Raw genomic sequence first — 12270 nt, forward strand, 5'->3', positions numbered from 1 at the left:
CATATTTCTATGTGAAATTACCTGGAATTACCAGAAAATGCTCTTTTTAATCATTAAAGTGGTTACAGGCTTGCTAAATAATAATACGTATAGCTTTCTTTCATATGTGGTCAAATTCCTTAAAATGCTTGAACTTAAGTAAACGCTTCATTCAATCATTTTTAAAATAATTGTTTATAACAGCAGAATTTGTGGTGAAATAGCCATGAATGAGTACAAAAAATGACTTGGTTAATAGCTTTTAACACTTTAAAAGAATCTTATATATATATATATATATATATATTCCCTCTGGGGAAAAAATGATTGGCAAAAATACTTCTAGAACCAACTAATGCACTCAATTGATTTTCACTATATGGACAAAAATAGCTGAAGCATTCTTTGAAGCATCTTCTTTTGAGTTCCATAGAAGAACTAAAGTCATACACTAAAATAATTTAGATTTTTAATTTTCCCTTTAAGAGCAAACTAGGTTTAGGAATAATATATAGACAATGTACTGTGGAATTCAGTCAGGGTAAACTATTTTAATTTGAGCTGAATGAAAACAAGCCTGTGAGGGATAGACGTACACGCCGTTTCATTTCTGTCAAATGCAATATGCCGTCTACTCTGACTAAGATCCATAAGTAATAACAACAGGCTGGTGATTTCACTGTAATGCAGCCGTGGGATGAGTTAAGCTTCCCTTATGGATAATTTGTGCAGAACACTTTGTCTTGATATCCATTTAAGTGCTTTAAATAAAATCTAGGCGCATCTAATCAGGCGAATCTGTCCATGGACAAAATATTTAGCATTTTTTAAAGTGCAAAGAATTTGTATGTCGAAGCCTAAGACGAGCATATAAATAAAATCTGCCTGCTCCATATACAAGCACAGTGCAGGAGCTCCAAAGATCCTTCACTACATTTCCTTCATTGTAACATGAGTACCATATTGCATAATGTACCATACTGCATATAATACAGTTCTTTGACCCTCTGATCCATAGACTTTGTTTATTTGGCACAGTTTCAGAAGGTCCGGGGTTTTGGTCCAGTACTGTATATCAGGTTGGAGTTGGGAATGGGAATTTGTACAGTTTCAGGCTGTCCGTTGGTGCATTGGCTCACCAGCGCCCGCTCACACTGGCAATGTCTGTGTGGAACTGGCGTGGTAGTCTACCGCTGGCCCCCCCTTCCAGGAACGAGGAGCGGATGTTGGGCGGCTCAAAGAGCTTCCTTCGGTTTTTGTTCAGCTCTGTCAAAACAAAAAGATGGCTTAAATATTCATAGTTTACACTGCATACATGCATGTTAACATCACAGGAAAATGGAAGTAGTGACAGATCTTTCTCCATATTGCGAATTACATGGTCAAAACATTTTTAAAATATCAAACAAATGCATGTATGGGTCAACCGCTTCAACCAAACTACTGAAAACAAGATAGCATTTCCATTGAGTTAGCAGTTCCATCTTCCTGAAATCAGTGGATATTGACAACATGAAATACATTAGTAATTATACACACACAGATATACATGCAAATATTGTGTAAAACAGCACATTTTAAAATAAATCTCATTTTTTAAATACTTTTCAGCAAAGAATTAATATATTTCTAATCAACGTTTTTCTCGTTTTGTTTTTTATTCAGCTTGTGGCCTTATACTGCAGCGTGCCTTAATAATTGGTCAAAATAAGGTATACAACCTTAAAATGCTGCCAATGTTGACAGCTCACTAGTTTTTTGACAGCTCAGTCTCTGCATTTGATGACAGATCTCACTTATATAGGTGGACTTGACAGTGCCAATTTTCCATTTTCCTGCTGTAGAGGACAAAGGAGAGGACATCTCTCATTGGTACCAAACTTGCATCAGTCTAGATTACAGTAAATTGTGTCCGAGGTCAGTCAGAGAAATAAACACAGGCCTGCAGTCATTTCCTGTCTTCCTCGTACCTCTACACTTCAGAATCCCATCTGCACCACAATTTAATTTTTAACGGTAAAAGGGCTACCTCATCCCCAGGCATTGTGTTTTATTCTCCAACCACATGGCTGATAAAACAGGAACAATGTATTTGTTTTAGTAAATATCCTTGCCAGACTGCAGGAAGTCATTATGGTTATCGAACAGTGGGTGGTCAAAATAGATCACAGATGTTCGAGATGTCTAATGGCCAAGCTTGTCACTTCCACTTGCTGTCATGCTGGGATGTGGACAGTCAGTCAACCCTGGCCAGTTACGTAAGTGGAAAGTCAAATCCAATTTAATCTGTGACACCTCAATAAATCATAATCGTAATCCCAAAACCCTGCAGCTGTCCAAATTACTCGAAGCTATTAAAAATGAAAATCTTGCATGGCATGTTGTGTCCATCTGCTATCACGGTTATTGTTCTGTTGGTTGGTATCAAGTTGATACTAAACTTTCTTAAGAAAGGTAACCAGTCTTACTTAACCAGTCTTTCTGCAGTAAATATTGACTCAGTTTGGTACCCGAGGGCTGTCTGAATAACGAGTGGCTGTTTTCCAATAATCACATATATATTTGAGTGGGTTCTCTTAGAAAAGTGCTCACAGTAATGCAGCTGTGTGCATGAACAGTCAACTTGGTATTAATGCAAACAGTACTGTATGTCTTCAGTGAATATACAACAAAAATATCAGATCTATCTGTGTATTACAATCAACCTAACAGACCTGCCACCTATTATTGCCATTAATATTAATCAAAAAAACATTTCAATAAAAAAGGGAATACACTTTGATTTACTTTAATTACTGACTTTATTTGGAAAAACAAATTGAGAAATACCTGAAAATATATGCCAGCTTTAGTTATTTGTTAACTAATAATACAACCCCAAATCAGAAAAAGTTGGGACGGTATGTTAAATTAAAATCAAACTGAAAACAGTACTTTGTTAAATTATCTTTGACCTGTATTACATTGAAAACAATACAACAGCACATTATTTAATGTGTTCCTCATGAATTTTATTGTTTTTTTTCAAAATAAACACGTATTCCAATTTTGGTTCTTGCAACACATTTAAAAAAAAAAGTTGGAACAGTAAAGCACTTACCACTTTGTAATGTTGCCATCCCTTTTCACAACACTTAAAAGACGTTTAGGGACTGAAGACACCAAGTGATGAAGTGTTTCAGGAGTAATTTTGTCCCATTCTTCCTGCAAACAAGTCTTAAGGTGGGCAACAGTACGGGGTCTTCGTTGTCGCATTTTGCGCTTCAAAATGCACCATACATTCTCGGAGACAGGTCGGGACTGCAGGCAGGCCAGTCAAGTACCCATACTCTCTTCCTCCGCAGCCAGGACTTTGTAATGTGTGCAGAATGTGGTTTTGCATTGTCTTGTTGAAATATGCATGGGCGTCCCTGGAAAAGATGTCTTCTTGAAAGCAGCATATTGTGCTCCAAAATCTCTATGTACTTTTCAGCATTAATGGTGCCATCACAGAAGTGAAGGTTACCTTTGCCAAGGGCACTGACACAACCCCATACCATGACAGACCCTGGCTTTTGGACTTGTTGCTGGTAACAGTCTGGATGATCCTTTTCTTCTATGGTCCGGATCACACGGCGTCCGTTTCCACTGTGTGATGGTCCATCCCAGATGCCTGCGAGCCCAGAGAAGTCGACGGCGCTTCTGGACACTGTTAACATAGGGCTTCCTTTTGGCACAGTACAGTTTTAACTGGCATTTGTGGATGTAACTACGTATTGTGGTACTTGACCAAGGTTTGCCAAAGTAGTCCTGAGCCCATGTGGTGAGATCACTTATAGATGAATGATGATTCTTGATGCAGTGTCGCCTGAGGGATCGGAGATCACGGTTGTTCAGCTTAGGCTTGCGCCCTTGTCCTTTACGCACTAAAATTCCTCCAGATTCCTTGAATCTTTTAATTATGTTATGCACTGTTGAAGGTGAAATATCTAAATCTCTTCCTATCTTTCTTTGAGGAACATTGTTTTTAAACACTTCAATGATTTTCTCACATATTTGTTGGCAAACTGGCGATCCTCGGCCCATCTTTGCTCCTAAAGAACTAGACCTTTCTTGGATGCTGCTTTTGTACCAAATCATAATTACAATCACCTGTTGACATCACCTGTTTCAAATCACATCATTATTTAACCAATTTACCTGATTACTAGCCCTAAATTGCTCCTGTCCCAACCTTTTTTGGAATGTGTTGCAGGTCTGAATGACAGGAAAGGATGTATATTTATAAATGAAATGAAGTTGACCAGACAAAACATGAAATATTTTGTGTTCATATTGTCTGCAATGAAATACAAATCAAAGTAAATTTATAAATCACTACTTTCTTTTTTATTTGCGTTTTTCATATTGTCCCAACTTTTTCTGATTTGGGGTTGTACATAATAATAGTACATAATAATAAATAATTAATAATAAATTTGGCTGTCTGGTTGCCAACCAGACTTGTGATGCTCACATAAAAATATAAATACAAATTGTTTTACCAATTAAGTTTCTTATTTATGAAAATGAAAATGAATGCACAAAATAAACTTAGTGGGAAAAACATAATATCAACAGAAGCATCACTATATCCAAGATACTGTATTAAAGGCACTGATAAATGTGACATCTATTATAATAGGTTTATGTCAACATTGTTTTAAGTTCACTTAAATTAAAAGTTTTCAATATTCTGTAACAGTTTAGGTCTATTAAATGTAAAAAATTATGGCACAAATTTTACTGTAATGTTGAATGGCTATATTTTCTCTCTATTTATCCCCAGAAATTGATTCAAATCTATTTAGAGGCATCAGTAAGAGCAATATTGGACTATTTATAATTCATGGTAAAAGACAGCAATAAATGAATATTTAAATTATACAATCTACATTTTGTTTCTGCATTACTTTTGGAGATTCAGTGTGAAAGTATTATTAGGATTACAAACTGTAATGTTAGGTGTGATTAATCATGATTAATTACAGAAAAAGATTAAATAATTATTTTTTAATCGATTGACTGTATCTTGACTGATTGCTGTGGAATCAAGAAAGGTATAAAGAATTGTGAAATGTTGCTGGTAATATTACTATGGCAGCCCCAGTTTTTGTTTGGAAGGGAACTGACCTGAAATGGCCAGCAGCATTTTCCTGCGGGCTCCAAATGTAGTGATGCCGAGCTCTTTCAGGTCCTGATCGGTCAGTGTGAGGAACGTCTGAAGGTCGATCTGAGAAACAGGCACAAACTGCATTTTTAGTTTTAAATGACTGTGGGGAGAAGGAGGGAGAATGGTATAACAGTGCAGAATCAACCTTTGTCTAAGTGCATGTGTACTGACCACTGCACCACAGCGCTCTCTCTAACTTTCTGATGATATGTTTATAAGATAAAAGCCAGAACCAAATTTTGGACTCCTCGATGTTATCTCTGGCATCTTGAAATATAGGCATAATACTTGGCATAATGTGTGAATTGCAGATCTTTTTGGCTATTCTGAAGGTTTCAGTTCTGAGCTGGAAGTTGCGTCATTTTAACCTTAGGCCAGTTTGACAGCATAAATGCAAGCCAGATAGAGCTGTCACACTGACAGTGTTTCTGCAGCATAACAGAGCTGTGGCTCCACAGAAAATGAAGTCATCTATATGTTACTACATTAAGTAATAAAAGTCATTAAATGAGAGTAGGTCTCATTCAGAATTATTACAGACCTGACTGTCATGAAATCCAATATATATAAATAAGAAAAGGAAAATTTACATCCAAATTGTTCACACTCATTATGTGTGGAAATTTTCAAGCCTGACAGCTTGTCAAGCCATTCAGAAAAATAAGTCAGCTGTTCGCTCCAGTATTTCATGTTGCTTCATAAAAGCCTATTTAGCCAAAGACTGATTCAAAGTGCATTTTCAACATGATTTCTGCTGAGTTCTGTGCACTTTGTGCAACTAAAACAGGCTAAGTGCTAATAGCAATAAGACATAAAAACAACCTCCCGGTGGCAGAAATCATCTAAAGCTCATTTACATGTTCTCATCTCAAGCAGCAACACTGATAGAGAAGATATCGGCAGCTCTGTCTGTACCTCCTGCTGTTGGAAGATGTCGGTATATTTCCCGAGGCCAAGTTTACTGAAGAGCTCAGGCAGATCTGATCCTTTGAAAGATGTGTTGAGATTACAGCCGTTAGTTCCCATCACCGATGAGATGCAGTCCATGTAGTTGCTGCTGCTTAGGTAGTGCTCTAATCCAAAATACACAAAATCATGGTTAAGTGTCTACCTGGTTATCAAACAGCACTTTAAATCTTTGCAGATACCTTGTTTAGGGAACTGCATTCATAGCCTTGAGAAAAAGAAGTGTATTTATTATATTGAATGTGCACTTGTAATATGCATCAAATTTTAAAAATATATTTTTCAAAAACTGCACTTGCAGATAATATAATATGGATGAAACAAAAACACCCTAAGTACTAAAGAGGGTAGAACACTTAATTTTAAAAAGTGCACTTTCATTATAATAAGTTTACTTTTTAGGTAGATTCTAAAATCACAGTTTTTGGCTTTTCTTTTGATGCTTTAAAGAAGTACACTTATTTTGATGTGTAACATAAAAAGCATATGAAAAAACTTGATTTCAACTGTAATTTAATTTTACTTTTAATTTTTTAACTGTAGTGTGTTATATTACATTTAAAGTAGAAATATTTTTAAATGTATTAATTTCAACTGCAGGATTCAAAATTTCAGTTTACCATACAGTAAATGCTTGCCAGTAGATTTGTCAGTACACTTTAACAATATTTCAAAGTCAATATGTGACCCTGGACCACAAAATCAGTCTTAAGTCGCTGGGGTATATTTGTAGCAATAGCCAAAAATACATTGTATGGGTCAAAATTATTGATTTTTGTTTTATGCCAAAAATCATTAGGACATTAAGTAAAGATCATGTTCCATTAAGATATTTAGTAAATTTCCTACCGTAAATATATCAAAACTTAATTTTTAATTAGAAATATGCATTGCTAAGAACTTCATTTGGACAGCTTTAAAGGCGATTTTCTCAATATTTTGATTTTTTTTGCACCCTCAGATTCCAGATTTTCAAATAGTTGTATCTCAACCAAATATTATCCTATCATAACAAACCATATATCAATGGAAAGCTTATTTATTCAGATGATGTATAAATCTCAATTTTGGAAAACTGACCCTTATGACTGGTTTTGTGGTCGAGGGTCACATATAAGTAATTATTACATATAATGATGTACTGTACTTAAGTCCTAGTTAAGTCAAAAACACTCTCAACTAATTGCATTTAATATAAATGTAAATTATAATACATTTTCATTTACTGTAATTGCAAATGAAGTCTCCAAAATCACTACATTCAGTTTGCATTTAAGTATATCCTTTTAGAGTAACATTTTTGTAGTAAGTACTCTTTTGTAAGAGCATGTTAAAATGTACTTTTTTTCAAAAAGGCACTAACAGTGATTTACAGTGCTAAAACAACTGAATGTTAAATCAAACTATATTGATAATCAAACTATATTGATCTAGGATGTGTTAGCTACTTAGTTGTTTGTTGAGTTCCTTGTATAGTTTGCTTGAGCAATATTAGTGAGAGTGCCTTGTATTATCTCAATTCTTTCACTTGTGAAGTTAAATGATCTTTTAAATTACCTTCAATATCACTATCATACTGATATTTAGTAATTGAGATATTTAACCATAAGTAAACACTGAGCTCAGTCATTCTGACTGAGGAAGCATACCTGTTTTGTTCTGCTTCCTTTTGGGGCTGATGGGAGAGGGGAAGTCGCTGTGTGCTGGGAGCCCGCTCCCATTCCTTTCCCTCCAGTTATCCGAGTCACTGCCACTCGCCATCCCCTCTCTACTGTTGGAGCGGGACAGGGCTAGAGGCGATCCCTTATAAAACACAAATCATATCAAGTTTATTCCACTAAAATACCGCAGTGTTGCATTAATACAAAATAATAATAGAGCTAATCGTCATCAGTGAGAACACAGCAATATATGGTACACACTGAATGCACCAAACGAACTACTATCAGTGTACAATTCAGTGTGCAATTCATAGGAGAGAGGTGCTTAGGCCTTTTGCTTGGTGTGCTTTTACCTCATATGTAGTTGACATGGTAGGTTTATAAGTCACATGGTTTGCCCGGCGCAACTCCTTAATAGTTTCTGCAGGCATAGACTTTGAGAAGCCCAGACCGCTCCATGTGTTAGTAGGGGTTCGGACCTCTGTCACCACTGGCTTCTTTAACATGGCTGAACATAGAAACAGAAGAAGATGATGTATTTAAAAAAAAACTTGTCAAATGGAGGTCACTTCATTAAGAATGGTCATATTTCACCCCTAAACAGAGGTTAAAAAATATAATTACATTACAAAAATGAAAAATGTCAGTATATTCTATTACATATTTATTTTAATAATAATAAAAAATAAAAATAAAATAATAGTATATAACAATATATATGCACAAAAAAGTATATTTTAATTGTATATATATATATATATATATATATATATATATATATATATATATATATATATATATACAGAAAATATGAAATAAAACTTGAGTAATTTACCAAAAATCTGCATAAATATTTATTTATTTAGTCATTTAGCAGACGCTTTTATCCAAAGCGACTTACAAATGAGGATATAAGAAGCAATCAAAACCAACAAAAGAGCAACAACGTGCAAGTGCTATTACAAGTCTCAGTTAGCCTAACGCAGTACAGATAAATATTATTATCATTATTAATAATCATATTATTATTAAATATGATACTTGTTTTATTTTTCAAATATATTTATCTGTTATATAGTTATTCATTTTAATAATATATCATTATTTTTCACATTACAGTAATGACCATGCTTTTTTAATACAATTAAAATGAAAATACATTTCGTTGGAGGAATTGTGAAGTAATTCACAAAATAAAAAAAATTTCTGTCAATTTGTGGCAAAACATGACCCGGGTGGTATTCAATAACATGAATGTTATTGGTGGTTTGTGTGAGATGTAGGAATCAGGAATTATAATTAGTTGATCAAGAATTTGATGCCAAATTCCCCTGCACAGTGCTAAATCGGTCAAAACCCAAAAGTTTTACAATAAAACAGTGTGCCACATTTCCATACAGTTCCAACAAAAATCATTAACAAAGAACTGTTTGCAGTGTGCGGGCAAGAACAGCATTAACACTGGGTACATTCCTCATTCTCAGGTCCATAGTTTACAGTATGAACGCTGGACACAGGACGTGAGGTGTGGAGAAGCTTTATGAGGCAGAGTATATTTACCGTAAATGTGAAACAGGGCTTTAATGACACCCTACTAACTGCCAGACATTCAGCGTGCGAAGACACTGTACTCCTGCTTTGTTCATTGCTGGCACACTAGACTAAACACAACCTGTTTCCAATTCCCCCAGCAGCCTACCAGCAGAATTGTTTTTAACAATATAGATGGGTGGGAGACACTCTTTAAGGCTCTGTATATAGCTTTAACTGTGATTTGATTTGTCAAGCACATACCTTTGGTTGCCAATAACTTCTTTTGCTCGTAGTCAAACGCCTGTAGAGGTGAACGTAGAGAAAGCAAAGAATGTTTAGGCTGTTGGAAAGGATTTTAAGAATTATGTCCCTCATTTCTCCTGTCAGCTTGGTTTATAGAACGAGAAAGGCAAATGGTAAACATTGCCTCATTCCGTCAAAACCACTTAACAGACTGTGGCGAACAGAATAGTGCCGACTTTCTGTCGTTTCAGAAACATGGCGTTGTATTGAGAGGCAGGGCATGAGAGCACAACACAGCCGAAACATATAGAACCTGTCAAAAGTTTGGAATAATTAAAAAGAAGTCTCTTATCTTTAACAAGGTTACATTTATTTACAGTAAAACTATAATATTTTGAAATGGTATTATTTCTATTTGAATATATTTTAAAATGTAATTCCTGTGATGTAAAGCTGAATTTTCAGCATCATTACTCAGGGTCACATGATCCTACAGATATCATTCTAATATGCTGATTGGCTGCTTAAGAAACATTGCTTATTATTATCAATGTTGCAAACAGTTTTTTCTTCTTAATATTTTTGTAGAAACCATGATACACTACCATTCAAAAGTTTGGGATAAGTAAGAATAGTAATTGATCAAAAGTACAGTAAATATACAGTATTTATAATAGTGCTGTCAAACGATTAATCGCGATTAATCGCATCCAAAATAAGTTTTTGTTTACATAATATGTGTGTGTACTGTGTATATTTATGTATATATAAAGATACACACATACATTATGTTTTGAAAATATTTAAATTTATTTACATGTATATTCATATAATTTATAACTATATTTAACATATAGATGTAACATTTTTCTTCAATATATATGTCAGTCCTCTGTCGTGTGTGTCATGTGTTCCCGCCTCTTGTGTCCATATTTGGTTTGTTTCCTGTCCTTGTTTAATGTGATTATTAGTATATTCTGTTCAGCTGTGTTTTAGTCATTAGCCTGTGTATTTAAGTTCCTGCCTGTTCAGTTTCGTGTTGTCTGGTCTACTCGTTACTCCTTGGTGTTCCTGTCTGTGTCAGCCTTGCCTTGTCTTGCCCTGCCTTGTTTGGATTTGATTAAAGACTGTTATTTTAAGTTCACCTCCTCGTCTGCGTGTTCCTGTATCCTCCTCGTGTGTGCACCGTGACAATATATACATAATAAATATACACAGTATACACACATATACTCTGTAAACAAAAACGTTTATTTTTGGATGCGATTAATTGTGATTAATCGTTTAACAGCACTAATTTATTATGTTACAAACGATGACTATTTCAGATGACTATTATGCTTGGAACTTTTTATTAATTGCAGAATAGTGAATAAAAAGTTTCACTGTTTTCAGCATTGACAATAATAAGAACCATTATAAATAATAGATAATTGCTGAATAATTCTGAAGGATCAAGTGACGGTGACTGGAGTAATGATGCTGAAAATTCAGCTTTGCATCACGGGAATAAATTACATTTTAAGATATATTCAAGTAGAAACCAATTCTATTAAATTGTAATTTTTCCACAATATTATTGTTTTTGATCAAATAAATGCAGCCTTGCTGAGCATAAGCGATTTCTTTTTTAAAAAAAACATTAAGAGAACTTAATAATTTCAAACTTTTGACCAGTAGAGTATCATTTCCATGAGGGAAGTTAGATTGAAATGGCAAAAGCTAAATTATTTATTTGATAATCATTTTTGTAACTAAGGGCAGCACTTTGACTCTTCTAAAGAGTTTTTAAGTAACATTAAGGGCTCATTACCTGCATGCTGGTGAAGGAGGATTGGGGCGACAGGCGGATTCTGTCTGAATTCTGCTGAGCGGCCCGTTCGGCTGCTCTTTCACTGCCTGGAGCTCGTTTATCAGCCACTGGACTCTCTGAGGCGCTGGAGTCAGAGTCTGTCAGCAAACAGTCTGAACTACATGGATAAAAGAAAAGATAGATAGAACAAATATGTTTAATCACAAGCTGCATTACTGGCTAACTCTAATATTGACTTGTGATTGACTGTTGAGTGATTGTGAATGTGATCGTACTGTAGGAGGGAGTTCTTGGTGCCCTGAAGCAGCTCCAGGGCTTGCCTCTTTCCTGACGTCGTCTTACAAGACGCCAACATCTGCTTCAATTCATTGCTGTTTCCCGAGTGAGAGGGGCTTCGAGGCATGCCCACCTCCACGAACGTATCCGATCCTGAAACACACACATAGAGGAAACAGTGTTATTCTTTCCTCAAGCCATATTGTACGTTTTAGTCGAGTAGTTTAAGAGATTGTAGTCCTGCAGCACTCAGCATCAGAGGATCTAACACGCCATTTACCTTCACTGCTTTTAAGGAATAATGAGATTGAATTGACCTCGCCTCATCTGAAAGCAAAAACACACTGACTAAATGGATGTTAGGCCAACTCAAACAGCTTTAACAATGCTGGAGCATGGAAAACCTTGGCCTTGTATTTCCACAGATGCCCCGTTCAGGGAGCAGGAAGGAATGGTATAATAATTTGGAACCAAGATTATATTTATCCATAATTATACTGACCAAAGTCAAGAAATTCTAGCTTTCAATCTAGAGAAGGTCAAGGAGTTGTTTCAAGCGCGAATCAAACGGTTAACATAATTCAGCGGTGAATGTCACTGGTTGCATT

The 12270-nt window shown here is 35.3% G+C and overlaps 1 protein-coding gene across 1 annotated transcript in view; it reads right to left on the bottom strand.

Annotated features, from left to right (window-relative positions):
• Positions 1-1002: 1002 nt before the first annotated feature.
• Positions 1003-12270, bottom strand: part of LOC306852331 (protein bicaudal C homolog 1-like) — a 115147-nt gene continuing 103879 nt past the window's right edge. The window contains exons 14-21 of the mRNA XM_079389066.1: positions 11662-11815; positions 11387-11543; positions 9592-9631; positions 8151-8305; positions 7786-7939; positions 6086-6243; positions 5131-5230; positions 1003-1245 (exon numbers count right to left, since the gene is read on the bottom strand). Coding sequence (XP_079245192.1) covers positions 1115-1245; positions 5131-5230; positions 6086-6243; positions 7786-7939; positions 8151-8305; positions 9592-9631; positions 11387-11543; positions 11662-11815 — 1049 coding nt within the window. The 3' untranslated portion in view covers positions 1003-1114. The remainder of the gene's footprint in view (positions 1246-5130; positions 5231-6085; positions 6244-7785; positions 7940-8150; positions 8306-9591; positions 9632-11386; positions 11544-11661; positions 11816-12270) is intronic.

The sequence above is a fragment of the Barbus barbus genome (genome assembly GCF_936440315.1).
Source record: "Barbus barbus genome assembly, chromosome: 32".
Lineage (NCBI taxonomy): Eukaryota > Metazoa > Chordata > Actinopteri > Cypriniformes > Cyprinidae > Barbus > Barbus barbus.